The sequence below is a fragment of the Sorex fumeus genome, unplaced genomic scaffold (genome assembly GCF_029834395.1).
Source record: "Sorex fumeus unplaced genomic scaffold, SorFum_2.1 ptg000125l, whole genome shotgun sequence".
Classification (NCBI taxonomy): domain Eukaryota; kingdom Metazoa; phylum Chordata; class Mammalia; order Eulipotyphla; family Soricidae; genus Sorex; species Sorex fumeus.
In genome coordinates this window covers 1,686,085-1,701,640 of record NW_026606182.1, presented here as the reverse complement: position 1 = coordinate 1,701,640, position 15,556 = coordinate 1,686,085, and the positions used below count along the sequence as shown (strand labels likewise).

The 15,556-nt window shown below is 56.0% G+C and overlaps 1 protein-coding gene across 1 annotated transcript in view; it reads left to right on the top strand.

Annotated features, from left to right (window-relative positions):
- Nucleotides 1-8,490: 8,490 nt before the first annotated feature.
- The window catches only part of CACNG2 (calcium voltage-gated channel auxiliary subunit gamma 2), a 141,976-nt gene continuing 134,910 nt past the window's right edge, over nucleotides 8,491-15,556 (top strand). The window contains exon 1 of the mRNA XM_056137506.1: nucleotides 8,491-8,814. Coding sequence (XP_055993481.1) covers nucleotides 8,604-8,814 — 211 coding nt within the window. The 5' untranslated portion in view covers nucleotides 8,491-8,603. The remainder of the gene's footprint in view (nucleotides 8,815-15,556) is intronic.

Genomic DNA, 15,556 nt, shown 5'->3' with positions numbered 1-15,556 from the left:
AAGAAATAATAGACTCTGCCCTAGGACCCTGTGCCTCTTTCTCCCGTTTCCCAGAGGAAGGAGTTGCGGTTCCAAGTGTCCCCACAGAATCTTCCCCTCATTCCAGACTCCACAGTTTCCCTGAGGAGTTGGGTCTCTGCTCCTAAGTCTCATCCCTGTGAGGGCGGAGTGAGGGGACAGACCCCCGTGACGAGGGTGAGAGTGCCTGCAGGGCCCTGCAAAGCTGAGTCCTCCAGCCAAAGGGAGAAGGCATAGGGACTGGGGGGGGGGGTGGTATGGCCCATTCCGGGACGCTGCTGACGTGCTGGCCGGGACTCAGAGACAGGCAGAGTGATGTGCAAATCGTGAATCTACCATTGGCCAGCGGTTTGGGCTGGGCATATTCGGGGCCCCAAGCCTCAGTTTCCTCAAGCTTTCAACAGTACATGGTAGGCAAAAACAGGAGACTCGAGGGACCGGAGAGATAGTACGGTGGAGTGGGCGCTGGCCTTGCATGCGGCTGGTCTGGGTTTGATCCCCATTACCCTATAGGGTCCACGGAGCCCTGCCAGGAGTGATCCCTGAGCACAGAGCCAGGACCCCTGAACGCCCCTCAAAAAAAGTGACTCCTCTGATGCCCGCCCTCCCGTCATGGTGATATGGTGGGTGTCCTTGGGGCATCAGGCCTTGCAGAAGAGGAAGTGGTTTTAGGGCAAGAACCTGACAGCCTGCAGAACCAGCAGAGTCCATTAGGGGGCAGTAGACAAGGTCATGGACCCTCCATTCTATTCCTCAGCTGGCCAGGCCCACTGGGGTGCTGGAGTGTTGGTTTGTTGGGGTGCTGGGTGCTGGATGCTAGGGGGTTGGAGTCCTGGGGTGTTGGAAACTTGGATATTGGGGTGCTAGGTGCTGGGATGCTAGGTGCTAGGGTGCTAGGTCCCCCTCGCAGCTGCTCTGACCCTGACTGTTGCCCCACCCACCTTCTCATTGTTTGGACCATTCCTGTCAGAAGCCTGGTGGGCCACGTGGCCTGGCCTGGCAGTGCTCTCAGAAGTTGTCCCTCGTAAGGAAGATGAGCAGGTGCCCAGGAGGGCACTGGACGCCCATTTTACAGATAAGCCAACAGAGGCAAAATGGAGATGGGCTCATCCTGAGTTTTGGTGGCTTGGGGGGAGGACAGGAGTCACTATTCCTAGAGCACAGAGGTCACTGTTGCCCACCCCACCCTCTCTGTTCCTGTCTCGGGGGGCTGTACCTCACTGCAGGCCTCGCCTCATCAGCGACCTCCCAGGCCTTAGAGAAGGAGCTTGGGCAGTTCATGAGGAGGTGCAGCGTGCTAAAGCCCGGCCAGGGCTGCTCTGGGGGGGGGGGTGGGGGGGCTTCTGGAGACCTGCCCCTTGCCCCCAGCACACCTGTCCGCCTCGCTCCATCCAGAATCCACCTTGCCCCCCGCCAGCAGCCATGCGGGCAGCACTCTCTGAGCACTGATGATGCTCCGGGCATCTCCGAGGCCTTCGGGACCCTGCGGGGAACAAGACAGATGTGGTCTAACATCCCCGCGGAGGTGGGAGGGCAGGGAGCGACTTTGGGAGGGGGAAAAAAAAACCCAAGAGAATGTCAAATCGCAACGAGCAGGATGATGGAAGCCGCCCGGGCCGAGGTCTCTGGTGGGGCTGGGAGACGCTGTGCGGCCAGGAAAGGCGAAAAACCTGAGCGGAGAGGTCAGGATTCACAGGTGAGGGAGGAAAAGCACCTGCAGCCAGTACAAGGGGCTCGTGGGGGGCACCGACTGGACCCCCCACTCCTGCTTTCAGATGGCAATCCTGAGGCTCCAGGGGGAAATCGCAGAGAAGCAACTTACTGCCACAAACTCATTTCCTCATTACCAACACTGTCACCCACTCATCTCCCTCTGCGTTGCCTGTCCCTGGGTATGGGCCGCCCAGACCCCCGGGTGGTCCAGAACCACGGGTGGCCTCCTGGACTCCACCCCAGCCTGCTGGTCTTCCCATGGATCCTGCAAACTTTTTGTACTTCCTTCCACGCCGGGGGCTGCAAACCTCCAGGAGGGCCCCAGGGCTGGTCCTTAGCGAGCAAACGCGCCCCCTCCTCCCCTGTCCCTGTCCTCACCTTCCCACCTGGCTTTGGAGGGTGAGCTTGTCACTAAACCCATGCCCCCAAGACTCGATGCTTCCTGCCCTGGGGGCCCCCAGTGAATGTCTTCATTCATTCATTCATTCATTCATTCATCAGAGATGTCCTGTGTATGTGTCCTAGTATGTGTTCAAAATTAAACAGCAACTGCAGAGGCTGAGGAGATAGTTCAGCGGGTGGGGCACCTGCCTTGCACACAGCTGACCCAGAATCTATCTCCAGTGCCTTTATATAAAACCCCTCCCCAGGGCTGGAGCGATAGCACAGCGGGGAGGGCGTCTGCCTTGCACGTGGCCGACCCGGGCTCAATTCCCAGCATCCCATATGGTCCCCTGAGCACCGCCAGAAGTAATTCCTGAGTGCAAAGCCAGAAGTAACCCCTGTGCATTGCCGGGTGTGACCCAAAAAGAAAACAACAACAACAAAACCCTCCCCAGCCATGTCCGGACTGACCCCTAGGCACAGAGCCAGGAGAAAGCCCTGAGTATGGGCCCTAAATCCAAATTAAAGAAACAAACAAGCAAACAGCAAAACTCCAAAGCCCAGAGCTAGAGAGATGCAAGTGGATTCAGCTCTTCCACTAGAGAATATCAAACACCCCCTCCCCACCGTTCCCTTTCCCCACGCTTCCCTCATTTGCTCGACTCCCATTGGCTATTGATCCTGCCAGTCTCCTTGATTGGCATCATTACTCTTCCCAGCACTTCAATACATCTCAGAGCCCAGGGCAGACCTGCTCTGGGGTTTGCATAGGAGTCAGGTGGCTTGGCTTGCTAGCGCACCTACCAGGCTTAGTCTGGTGCTGAGTGTTGGAAACACCACAAGACCCACCATGCCCCGGAGGCCCGCCCACCCCAAGTATCAGCATACCAGGGTTCGAATGTAACTGCACTACCATCCTGAATAACTTGTGGATGTGTTAAGAAGAGTGGCGAGTGACAAGGCAGAGCCTGGAGCAGTAAGGGATCTGGCTTCATTCATTCAGTCATTCATTCATTCAGGCTTCACTCACTCATTCATTCATTCATTCATTCAGGCTTCATTCATTCATTCATCCCAGTTTCCTATAAGCCCTTCCCAAGTCGCCAACTGCAGGGATCCCTCCGACTGATTCCCTAAGAACTTTCATTCTGCAGAATTCCCACTTCCCCCCCGGACTCCGACACACTCATCCCAACATGCTTCTTCCTCACGGGTCCATTTCCGTAGTGGACACTCATCCACTTCCAGTCCTGGCCACAGCTGAGCATGCTTTGGGTCTAGCCAGAGCTGCCTCGTGGCCCCACCATGCCCCTGGGCTTGGCCCTGACTCCCCCTCTCCCATCACCACTCCAGGCTGTTTCTCAGGCGTCACCTCCTTTCAACAGGCTCTGGACGCTTGGCCCCAAACGCTTCTGTCTCTGTCTTCCGGTCAGCCCTGCTTAGCACACGGACCCAAACACTGACCTTCCATTTTCTCTTCCCACCTGTGTGTCCTTCTGAACCTCCATATGTGCTGCCTCCTCTCCCTGCAAGGCTCTCCCTGTGCTCAGCTCCCTGCCATCCAACCGCCCCCATTGGGCCCAGAGGGTCTCTCTTATTCCTTGCTTCTAGAGGAGATGCCTCTACCCCCTGCCCCCAGGTGGGGCTGCATCTCTCTGCTCCCAGCTTCTCCTCCCTGTGGTCCTTCCTTACCTGTCCCCTCCTCTTCCTGGTCTTCACGTGTCGGGACGAAAGGACCACACAGCATGATTTCCCCAGCACGTCATGGGTATGTTCCGATTCCAGAGGCCAAGGCAGGGCTCCATGGAGGGGCCGGAAGCTAGCAGATCTGAAGCCGGGAGAACGGTTCCCATCTCCGAAGTTCTACTTTGACTTCTACTGCTCTACGACCTCCCAGAGGTCTTTGGTTTACTCACCTACTGGATAGAGAGCAAGATGTGTTCGTTACCTGCCAGGTGAGAGAGGGATGTGCATTCACTAGCATGAATGGTTGGAAACGGGAGGGTGAAAATGCCAAACACCTAGAAACTTCTGCCCACCCCCCCACCCCAGCTCTCACTTGGGAACCAGGCAGCAGGGTTGAAGCATAGGCCACGTGGGGGCTGGAGTGATAGTACAGCAGGGAGGGCGTTTGCCTTGCACGCAGCAGACCCGGGTTCGATTCCCAGCATCCCATAGGGTCCCCCTGAGCACCGCCAGGAGTAATTCCTGAGTGCAAAGCCAGGAGTAACCCGTGAGCATCGCTGGGTGTGACCCAAAAAGCAAAATAATAATAATAATAATAATAATAATAATAATAATAAACTAAATAAAGCAAAAGCCACAGAACTGTGAGGCTCCTTCTCCCCAGCTCCACCTCTTACTCCTGGGGCCATCTCCCGCAAGTGCTTAAAGCTTGGCGTGACTCACTTGTCCCCTCTGCAGAATGGGAATGACCGTAGTGGCTACTCTGTCGTCCGGGGAGGGATTTGGATCCCAGCAAGCTGTTGGCATTGCTATTCACATGGACGGACGCTGAGGGCCATGCAGAGGGGTTAAGTGACTCTCCAAGGTCAAACAAGGAGGAAATGGCAGCTTGGTGTTTCCGGACCCCCCCCCCCCTAGGCCCCCACCACCTCGCACCCAAATCCCATGTGACTTCCACTCCATCAAAGAAGGAGCTCAAAATAGGCCCGTGGCATTTCAGCTAATTTCCTCTAAGCCCTTACCAAGTCGCCAACTGCAGGGACACCCGGCTGATTCCCTAAGAACTTTCATTCTGCAGCTGCAAAGTACATTGTCCGAGAGGCTCCTAATGGGGTTTGCACCAAGCCAGCTCTAATCAAGAGCCTGGTCTGGCCTGCAGAGGACAGAGGGGGCCAGGGCTGGAGAAGGGCTGGAGGGAACAGCAAGGGAGGGGGAGGGAGAGAAGCTGGAGACGGGGAGCAGGAACGAGAGGGAAGGCATCAAGTCACCTACTGTGTGCAGGGCACAGGAGTAGAGCCACCATCCCTTGGCCATAGGACCAGGCATCTGCCGTGTGTCCAGCCTGACTTTTGGCCTCAAAGATAAAACGACGACGAGCGAGACACAGCCACTGACCTCTAAGGGCCCCTCCAAGTCATTGGGAGGAAAAGCAGAGACACAGAGGAGCACTAGCCACTGCCTAGAGGAGCAGAGGCAGAGGGAACTGCAGGGAGGGTGAGGAAGCAGTCCCGATACACCCATTAACCGCCCAGCAGGACTGAGGCTGCTGGCAGGCACGCAGGTAGCAAAGTCAAGCTGTGCCCCAGGCCTGTTCTGGCCCCGGAACCCTCTGTTCACTCCCTGCTGGCAACCGAGAAGCCTCTCCCTTCCTCCCCAGCCCCCCTTTCTTTTTTCTCAATGATTCTCCAGCCAGAAGATTAATCAGATGCTGCTAAAGCTGCAGTTCCTGTCAGGGGCAGAGATGTTTGCAGTTCCGCGGACTCACAGAAGCTTGTGAGCCTCGGTTACTGATTCCAGTGGGGGTGCTCTGAAAGGGGTGGGTAGGAGGAGGAGAAGGAGGCTCTCTCTGCAGGAAGGGACTTCTCAGGGCAAAGGCAGCCAAAGGATAAGGGGGCATAAGCAGGACCCTGTCTCTGGCTAGCCCCCTGCTCCTCCCCCACGCCCCTCAAAGACACGGACCTTCTCCAAGGCCTGCCCACTTGCTGTGCGCTTGGTGCTCATGGAAAATCCCCCTCTTGGGGGGCTTCTTGATGACGAGTGGGATCAACAGATCAATCGACCACCCCACCCCTCAAGACAGGGTCCACCTGCAATCTGCCCAGGCTAGAAATAAAAGCGGAGGCATGAACCCTCCCTTTGCAAACGCTCTTAACCCGACACATCTCCGGACAGAGTGATGGCTGGGATGTTGGTTTTAGTCTTCAGACACCAAGACCCTCTCCCCAGGGACTGAGCACTTGGACATCACTCCTCATAGGAGTCCTTCCTCTGGGCGAAGGGGCAGAGAAGGAGGGGAGGGAGCATTAAGCAGATGGGACAAACAGGTAGTTTTGCTACATCGCAGTGAACAAACAAGCTGCACCAGCAGAGCGCCCCTGAGCCAAGAGGAAGGAGTGAAGCAAGGCCAGAAAGAGACCGTTTCGCATCCAATCATCCTTCAGACGGTCTGTAACAGGCACCAGATCACTAGACATTTCCGAGCTGATGATCTTAATAAGGGCAAAAACCAACCAACCAACCAGCAAAAACCCTGGGAGAGGCACACAGGAGTGTGGGGTGAACTGAAGGATGGCGTGGAAATCGAAACCCCTGTGACCCATCAGACTCCTACCTCTCCCTGGGCGCTCCCCCCTCCAATTAACCCGGTACCCCCCCCCAGCATGCTTAGTGTGCTATCACTCACTTAACTAGGGGACCGATCAGACGAAAATAAAATCAGTCGCAGCTGGAATGTGATGGGCTTCTTTCTCTGGGGGTCACATCAAGGAAAAGGCGCCCATATAGGAACGAGGAGTGATGCTGTAATTAACCCAGGATGACGATTCTGCTGAGGAGAGGGGGTGGGGAGGGTTCTGATGTGTGTCTGTGTTCACAGCAGCCGAGAATTTTATCGCCTCCCATCCGGTTTATGAATGACATGGGAAACTTACAAGGACTCACATTCCCCCACTTCCCCTGCAAAGGTGTTTATCCTTGAGCTGCAAATCGGCGCCCAAGCCCGCCACACCAACCCCCTCTTCCCCCCGGTTACTGGTGACTCTCACACAGGCTCCCCTGAATAATCTATTCCAAAATGTCTGCTCGTAGCATCGAGCTTCAGAAGACTACACACACACACACACACACACACACACGTGCACTGCACACCCCGGGCTGGCCAGGACGGGATGCAGTTCATGGGCCTAACAAGTCCCCTCTTGCACGTAGTCCCCAACAGCCAAGTGAACACCATGATTCCCACGGACACGCACACACACACACACACACACACACACACACATACACAGACCCATCTTGTAATTACCCCATCCTGGTCCTATTTCCCCCGCTGCCAGGCAGAGAAAACAGCTGGTTGAAGTTTTGTGCCCGTCTGATTGTGCAGCGAGGGTTGTATTTGGAGCTCTGGGCACGGAGAGATGGAATGAGAAGGAGAAGAAGAAGGCTGAGCTGGAAGAAAGACCAAGGCGGGGTGGGGGGGGGGTGAAGAAGGGAGGGAAGGCAGAGAGAGAGAAGAGGGAGAGAGAAGAGGGAGAGAGGGAGAGAGGGAGAGAGGGCTGAGCTATCATCTCCTGCCTCCTCTGCCGAGCTTCGCCCGCCTCTGAGCTCGGGGTGGGGAGAGCCGGGAGGGCGCTCATTTGGGGCGCTGGGCCGCCCCCCACCCTCCCCACGCCGCCCCCAGCCCCGGAGGCCGCCGGCCGGCGGGCGGGCGGGCGGGCGCAGGCGGGAGCTGTCCAGTTCAGCACCACCCGCTAATGCAGTAAGGTGGGAGCGCGCGCGCGGGGCGGGGGGAGGCCGGCCGGCGGGCGGCCCGCGCTGCAGCAAGAGGCCGGTCCCGCGCCGCCAGGAGCGTTGCGGAGAGGGGGAGGGAACCCCGCCTCGCCCGTCGCGGAGAAACCCCCCTCCCTCCCCCACTTGGCCAACACTCCCCCCCGCCACGAACAACAATACCCGCCGCCGCCGCCGCCGCCGCCGCCGCCGCCGCTGCGCCCGCCGCGCCCGCCGCGCCCGCCGCGCCCGCCCCGCCGCTGCCGCCGGGGCGCCACCATGGAAGGCGGGACCCCCGCGGCCGGGCAGCCGACGCCGAGGGCGCCCCGAGGACGGGTGTGAAGCGCGAGCCGCGAGCCCCCCCGCGCGCCCCCCGCCCCGCAGGACGAGCCGCGGCCAGGCCCCGGCGGTGGATGGCGCGGGCCGCAGCGCCCACGGCCCCGACCCGAGGATGCTCCGCGGCGCTCCCCGGCGCTGAGCGACCGTCTCCGTCCGGACCCCGCGGGATGGTGTGAAGGATGCGGCTGCTCCCCGGCCCACTGATCTGGAAACCATCTCCAAATTAGCCATCACATATGGAAACTGGAGACCAGAATTTTAGGAAAAAAGATTAAGGCATCTCACTTGGGGGGGGTGGGGGGTGTCTTTTTATTTATTTTTTTTTTATTGTTTGCTTTCTCTCGCGCGCTCTCGCTCTCTTTCTTTTTTTTTTTCTCTCCCCCCCTCTTTTTTAAAATCACGCCAACCGGAACAGTTTCTGATCTTGAAAAAGGCAAGCCTCCCTTCCCGTGTGATATATTTCTAATTTACACTCTTTTCCGAGAGCTTTCTTATCCCTCCTCCTTTTTTTTTCTTTTTTAAAAAAATCTCTTTCTCTCTAATCCCACATAGATCTATTCTATGAGTAGTGGAAGTCTTTTTTGATTTTTAATTTTTTTTTTTTTGCCTTTGGTAATCGCACCTTCTCTCTCTCTCTCACACACACACACTCTCCCGAGAAACCAGAAGTCGGTTGGGTGTTTATATAATGAAGAATTATGGGGCTGTTTGATCGAGGTGTTCAAATGCTTTTGACCACCGTTGGTGCTTTTGCTGCCTTCAGTCTTATGACCATCGCTGTTGGGACCGACTATTGGCTCTATTCCAGAGGGGTTTGCAAGACCAAGAGTGTCAGCGAGAATGAAACCAGCAAAAAGAACGAGGAAGTTATGACCCATTCTGGATTATGGAGGACCTGCTGTCTAGAAGGTATTCGATTTCCCATCTCCTCCCCCTCCTCACCCCACCCCTCCCTGCCGCACCCCCCTCCCCCCCTCCTCCAAATAAGTCCCCTTCGCATCCCACCATTTTCTTACTTTGCTCCCGTCCACACCACCGCACATCAAGGTTGCTCGGGTTAGTTCTTCAGAGGAAAGAAAAAAATCAATAAGCCGAAACCATACTCAACTCTCTGCCTTCTGCCTCTCCTCCCCACCCCACCCCCCGCCTCCTCCCTCCCTCTCCCTGATTCTCTCCATCGCAATAATCTGGGAGATGATGAAAACAACGAGATATTGTCTTGAAAAGTCAAATGTGCTCTGCTGCTTTGGAATCATTAGCATTTGCCATTTGGTGTAACGTTACCATCTAGGAGGGCTGGTGGGTGGGTGGTGGGGGGGGGGGAGAGAAATAATTGCCTTTCAATGCCGCTACTCTTTCCGTAATGAAGAATCCAAAAATGCTTTTTCTCGTCTTCCCCACCCGCGACCCTCCCTACAAGTCCCAGATGCACCAGCACCTGCCAATCTTTTGTTATTATTTTTTTTTCCCGAATCTGTTGTCTCGGAGAATCCTGATGTGGTGAATCCTAATGATTCCAGGAGCACCGGCTGAGTTCAAGAACATTTCGTAATGTCTCTGGGCCACACATTTTTGTGTCGAGGCCATGGGCTGCACGTGTGGACATGCGTCTGAACGTTGACAAAGTCTAAAAATACATGCGTCTCTCACGGGAAACGGGCGCGAGTTCTAATAAACAGCCATTCGCTGGCAGGGTAGTCTGGGGACCGGAGTACTTCCAGGCCGAGTGACATGTGTGTTATCCAAAAGCCAGTAGTGTCTCAGCACTGCGGCCAGCAGCCGGCTAGAGGCATTGTGCAGAGGGGCCTTGGAGGGAGGCGAAGGCGTGGAGAAGTGAAGGGGGAGTGGGGAACGGGTCCACAGTGGGGCTGGGGTGTCAGCCGATCGCCTTGATTCTGCAGGACACGCGTGCCTGCCTGTGTGTGTGCAGAGTGCAAAGAAGGCCACACGGTAGCCGGGAGACCGTGGTGGCGTGAAACCCTGACCAAGCCTGGGGGGGGGGGGGGGAGAAACTCCGGCAGGTCATACAACCTGCAGGTATAGACAGACTTTCCGTTGGAGGGACTGCGTTCAGATAGCTCAGTCCATACACGTAGACCCCCCTTGGAAAGACGGGCACAGGGGAACGCATGTTTCTGGCCAGGGGGAAAGGTTCGTGTTCCTCGCCCGGGCCCGTCAACAATATCAGAGGCCCTTTGAGGCCGCGGAGGGCAGCGGGGACTGCGGGATTGTTTGTTGAGCTCAGCATGGGATGGTGAGGTGGGGAGTTGGCGCCTGGAAGAGATGAGGCCAAAAACAGAAAAAAGAAAAAAAAAACGGGAGAGAGGAGGCAGGAGCAGCAATGGCCCGGGGTCTAACCCACATGGAGCAAAGGCTCCTCTTGGAAACGGGGATCTGGGGAAAGAGCACCCATCCCCTGCCCACCCCCCCCCCCCCTCGTCGCCACATTCTTGGTGCAAACGCTTGACTGATGGTTGAACATGTTTTGAATAGCTAAGTGACTTCATTGAGCGATGGTCTATTTGACGCATACTGCATTTGGGGCCCTTCTTCAATCCAAACCACTGCCTTGAACCAAGTCTGCAGAGAAGCTGGATGCTGAATTACTATATGCTCTTTTCCAGCTAGGGAATCAATCTCGGGAAATTAATAGGCACTCTTTTAAGCACACACACACACACACACACACACACACACACACACACAAGAGCCCTCCTTTTAAAAAAAAATGAAGAGACGTTCCTGCAGCTTGTCATTAGCCGTGGAAAGGCTTCCATTTAATTAAACATTTATGGAAGACTCTTATTCCGTAAGAGAAGCCAAACCAAGTGAATGAGGGTTGCTTTAGGGAAATGATCTTAGTAACAATTTGCCTTGCTCGGATTTAAGTCAGATGGATGGCGACAGACAGCCAAGAGATTAGAGGAAAGCCGGGGCATTATTGGGGAGAGACAGGGACCCAGAAATTGGTGAGCGAGCTGGCGGTATACTTCCTTCTTTGGGGGCGGGGGTTGGTCACCGGTGTCTGTGACCGGGATCTTTTGCACATGGCCTCATTCCCAGGAGGAAAGGAGCTATACCGGAGACTTTTCACTGTGTCCATAAGATTTCATCTGTTTTGGGGTCTGCATCCCCCCTGTACTCTCCATCCCTTTCACTTTCACTTCAGGACAGGGGCCTGTGTCCCGCCCCCCCGAATCAACCAATGTTGGAATAGCAACCTTTCCCAAAGGCAGTGAGATGGGCCCCCAAGCCACGGCTCTGGCCCAAGCTCCTGCCCGAGAGCCCTGCCGGCATGTGTGTTTCTGTCCACTTGTGGCCAAGGCCCCCGCAGAAAGCACAAGCGTCTCCAGCTCCCGTTGGGCCCAGCCTTCCATTTCCGAAGCTTCGGGCATTGGAGGACCACCCCGCTCCCTGGGAAAGTGGGTTTTAGCCACTTAGCAATTTGTTAGGAGATTTTAAAGTCACTTCTTTGTGAAGACCCCACGGTTTTCCCCCAGATTATCCATGGACCGGTTTCAGGAGCATGGATGTGTGTGTGTGTCTCTGTGTGTGTATATGTGTGTGTGTTTGCTTTTTCAATTTTTTTCAAAAGCATTCCAAATTAGTCTTCGCCCCAATCAGCATTTCAGGGTCCCTGAGCCTATCATTCTGGTGAGAAAGTGGGCTTCAGGAAGATCCCCCACACAGAGCAGACACCACCTGCTCACCCCTTCTTCGTGGCATTTTCTTGCCCCTACCCAGGAAGGGGTGAATAGGTTTCAAATGATCTCTCCAAGATGCTGCTCACATCTCCGGGTGAAAAAAAAAAAATAACCCTGTTTGCCTCAGCTCTCTGGTTCTCATTAGGACATTTTTTTTTTGCTTCCTAAGATGGCTTTTCTTTTTCATCCACTTCTTGATTAAAACATTAAAAAAATGCTTTGCTTCTAGGGCTGTCTTTCCAATTCTTCTCTCTGTGGAAGATGAAAAAGACACAGGGGCAGCAGAGTAGAGGGGTGGACAGGCAACCAATGACTTCATCGCCGGCCCCTTTTGCAGAGTCGAGAAGAGATGGGTGGTCTCAAGAGCCCGAGGAGGTTGGGGTCCTTCTTGGAGTTCAGGGCGGGTGGGGGATATAGCACTCAGCATATGGATAAGAGGAATCTGGGAAGTTCTTGAACTTTTTAGGAAAGCTGCCTTCAAACCCTCCCAGTGCAGTGCTCAGCGGGAGCTCTCTGAGGAGAGTTCAACAGAATCGACATCAGGGCCCCCGGCCAGTTCCTTCCACCCAAGTTCAAGCATCACTGGGCCATGATGTGATTCGGGATATTCTACCTCCCGCATCACCGATGGCTTCCTGGTCTCCAGAGGGGGCCAGAAACTCACGCTCGGTCTTTCTTTTTCCCTGCTGCCTGTCCCAAGGATTTTAGCTCTGCAGAAGAGCGGCCGGCAGCAGGCTCACCCACCCCCTACCCCATTCTTCCTTTTCTTTCTCCCGTGCTGGCCCCTCTCCTGGTTCCCAGGCAGAGAGGAGAGGGTCTCTGCATTTCTGAGCCCTGCATCCCTCCAGAAGCTGCGGGATCTGCATGGCTTTGCCTTCCGATCTTTTTCCCTGCTCTTTCCCACCAAGACAGGTCTGGGGTTTCTGTATTTTTTTGATTCCTGGATCTTAAAGGCATCACCTCGATCACTGCTCCTGGCCTGGGGTTTCCCCCTCAGGCTTCCGCCGGGTGGGGAGTCTCTTGTTGTGCCCAAGGTTTGATTTCAGGGAGGGCCGCGCCAGGCTGTGGCCCTGGAGTGTGGTTCTGCCGAATAGGGACAGCAGGCGTGGGCCCTCGTGTGGTGGCCCCAAAGGTCTAGGAGCTCCAAGGGGACTGCTTTCCCCTGGAAGTGATTTTGCACAGGGTGAGGAGGCAGAAAAGTGTGTGGCAATGGGTCGATATTAAAATGCTCTAAGTGGGGCTGGAGCGATAGCATAGTGGGGAGGGCGTTTGCCTTGCACGCGGCTGACCCGGGTTCAATTTCCAGCATCCCATAGGGTCCCCTGAGCACCACCAGGGGTAATTCCTGAGAGCAGAGCCAGGAGGAACCCCTGAGCATCGCCGGGTGTGACCCAAAAAAGGGGGGGGGGAATTCTGTGATTGTAATGAGTGCCAATGTCCCAAGGACATGTGACAATAATTAAAGGGGGTTGGAGGTGGGGGTCAGGGTGATCTGTGTGTCCCGCCTGGAACTGCTGCCGAGTGAGTCACAAATTCATTGCTGTAAAAACAGGGGAGATTGGGGCTGGAGAGATAGCACAGCGGGTGGGGCGTTTGCCTTGCACACGGCCAACCTGGGTTGATTCCCAGCATCCCATATGGTCCCCCGCGTACCGTCAGGAGTAACTCCTAAGTGCAGAGCCAGGAGTAACCCCTGTGCATCGCCGGGTGTGACCCAAAAAGCAAAAAAATAAAACCAGGGGGGATTAGAAGGGAGTCTGTTGTCGGGATGCCCTGTGCCTAAGTGGCTAAGGGAAACTGAGGCTCATCCACTTCAGGGAAGGGGAAATAACCAGTAAATGACCGCCACACTTCACTGCTTGGAATATGTACCGAGGTCCAGTCTGATGTGAAGATTCGCCTTTACGGGGGGCTGGAGCGATAGTCCAGTGGGGAGAGTATTTGCCTTGCACGCGGCTGATCCCGCTTGAATCCCCGGCATCCCCTAGGGTCCCCTGAGCACTGCCAGGAGTAATTCCTGAGCACCGCTGGGTGTGGCCCCCAAACAAAAATCAAACAAAAAGGCTCACCCTTGCCAGGGAGCCGGCATTGCTAGCTGAGCCTCATCAACATTTCCAGAAACTTCCATTTTTAAAAAATTTAATTTTGGGGGCTGGAGTGATAGCACAGTGGGTAACGCATTTGCCTTGCACGCGGCCGACCCGGGTTCGATTCCCAGCATCCCATATGTTCCCCCGGGCACCGCCAGGGGTAATTCCTGAGTGCATGAGCCAGGAGGAAACCCTGTGCATTGCCAGGTGTGACCCAAAAAGCAAAAAAAAAAAAAATTTAATTTTAAAAAATGTATGTTTTAAACAATAAACGTTTATTAGTCGAGAGAGGTTTGCCGTGTGTTTCCGGGCCAAACTGATGTGCTCACGGGCTGCTCCCAGCAATGAGGGGTCAACCCAGCAACGCCGGGGTCTGAACCTGGGTTGATCACATGCAAGGCAAGTGCAGGACCCCTGTACTGAATGTCCCAGAACCTTCTCTTCTTTGCCAGCGGTCTCCCCGCAAGGACCCTGACAACCTGTTCCCAGGGCCCGTGTTCTCAGCAGCCTTCCCCCCCGCCCAAGTCCTGCATGCCCAGTTATCCTCACCTAGGAAGGAACCTTGGTCCCCGAACTTCTCACCTGCCTCCCCACGGCCCCTGCCCCAGCCCCCCTTTCCAGGAGGAGACCCTCGAGTGGGCCAGCGCCCACCACCCACTGGGGCCTCGGGGGCAGAGTGGCAGAGCCAGCGCTGGTGTCCGTTCCCCTGGCCAGCACATCAGGGGACAGGGGGCACTCAGACCCCAAACCCAGCCTGTGGTGACCTTGCCCTGCTCTCTGCAAGCGTTGCCTGCAGCCCTGTCCCTCTGCCTAAGGCGCCCAGCCTGGTCTTTCCAGGCTGGGCCCTGCCCCTGGCCCCGGCAGGGTGGGGGATGGGGTGGGGTATTGGGGGGACACACCGCTGTCTTCCAGCCCCTCCAGGCCTAGTTCCCACAGCCCAGGGAAGGCCTCCCGAGCTCATTCTGCTTTGTCGGACCCTTTGCAGTGTGAGAGGTGGCCTCTGTGTCTTGGATTGGAGGAGACAGAGGTTTTCCATTTTAAAAAAACAAAACAAAACAAAACTAGCCGATTTAGGCCCTTTCGAGGCCCCTCCTTCGGGGCAGGGGTGAGGTTTGGGTGAGGTGAGGGGACAGGGGGTGGGTGTCATGGAAGGGATTGTGCACCCATCTAGGCTGTCTTCCAACCCTGCAGCCTGGTGGCGAAAGATGATTATTCAGGGACCGCCTCACCCGCTGCAGCCTCGGTTTCTGAGTCTGTGAAATGGGACTGCAACCCCCTTCTCGCCAGGTGGTCACTGGCTTAGGGGCAGGGAGGACGTCAGCCACCTGCTCCTCACTGACCATCTCGGTAGAAGTTGCCTCCAGCCCCTCCTCCGCTCAGATGTGCGTCTTTCTGTTCCACGTATTTTACAGAGCACCAACCACTTCCTGGTAGACTTGCGCTGTGTGGGTCCACTCGAACCACCCCCTCAAAAAAAAACTTTCAGCTCCCCGGGGTGTGGAGGGGGCGTGTGGGAAGATTGTCCATCTCTGCCCCTTGCTGTGCCCACAGCAGTTGTTATAGGGTGAGACATTGCCCAGGTTTGTGGGCGGGCATGCCCACAGCCACCTGCCACCCGCCGAATGTTGGCATCCCTGGCACTGGGGTCCCTGGCATGACGTCAGGAGGGCACGGAGGGCGCAGTGCTCGGATCCTTGTTTGCTGTCATTGTAATGAACTCAGCACAGAGGGCAGGGAGGGAGGGAGGGGTTCGCTCTAGGAGAAGAAGGAGAAAGATCGTTTCAGAAGGCGCTGGTGAGATCAGAAGGCGGCTCTGGGGGCGGCTTCTCAGCAGACCCTGAAATGTCCTCCCTTGCC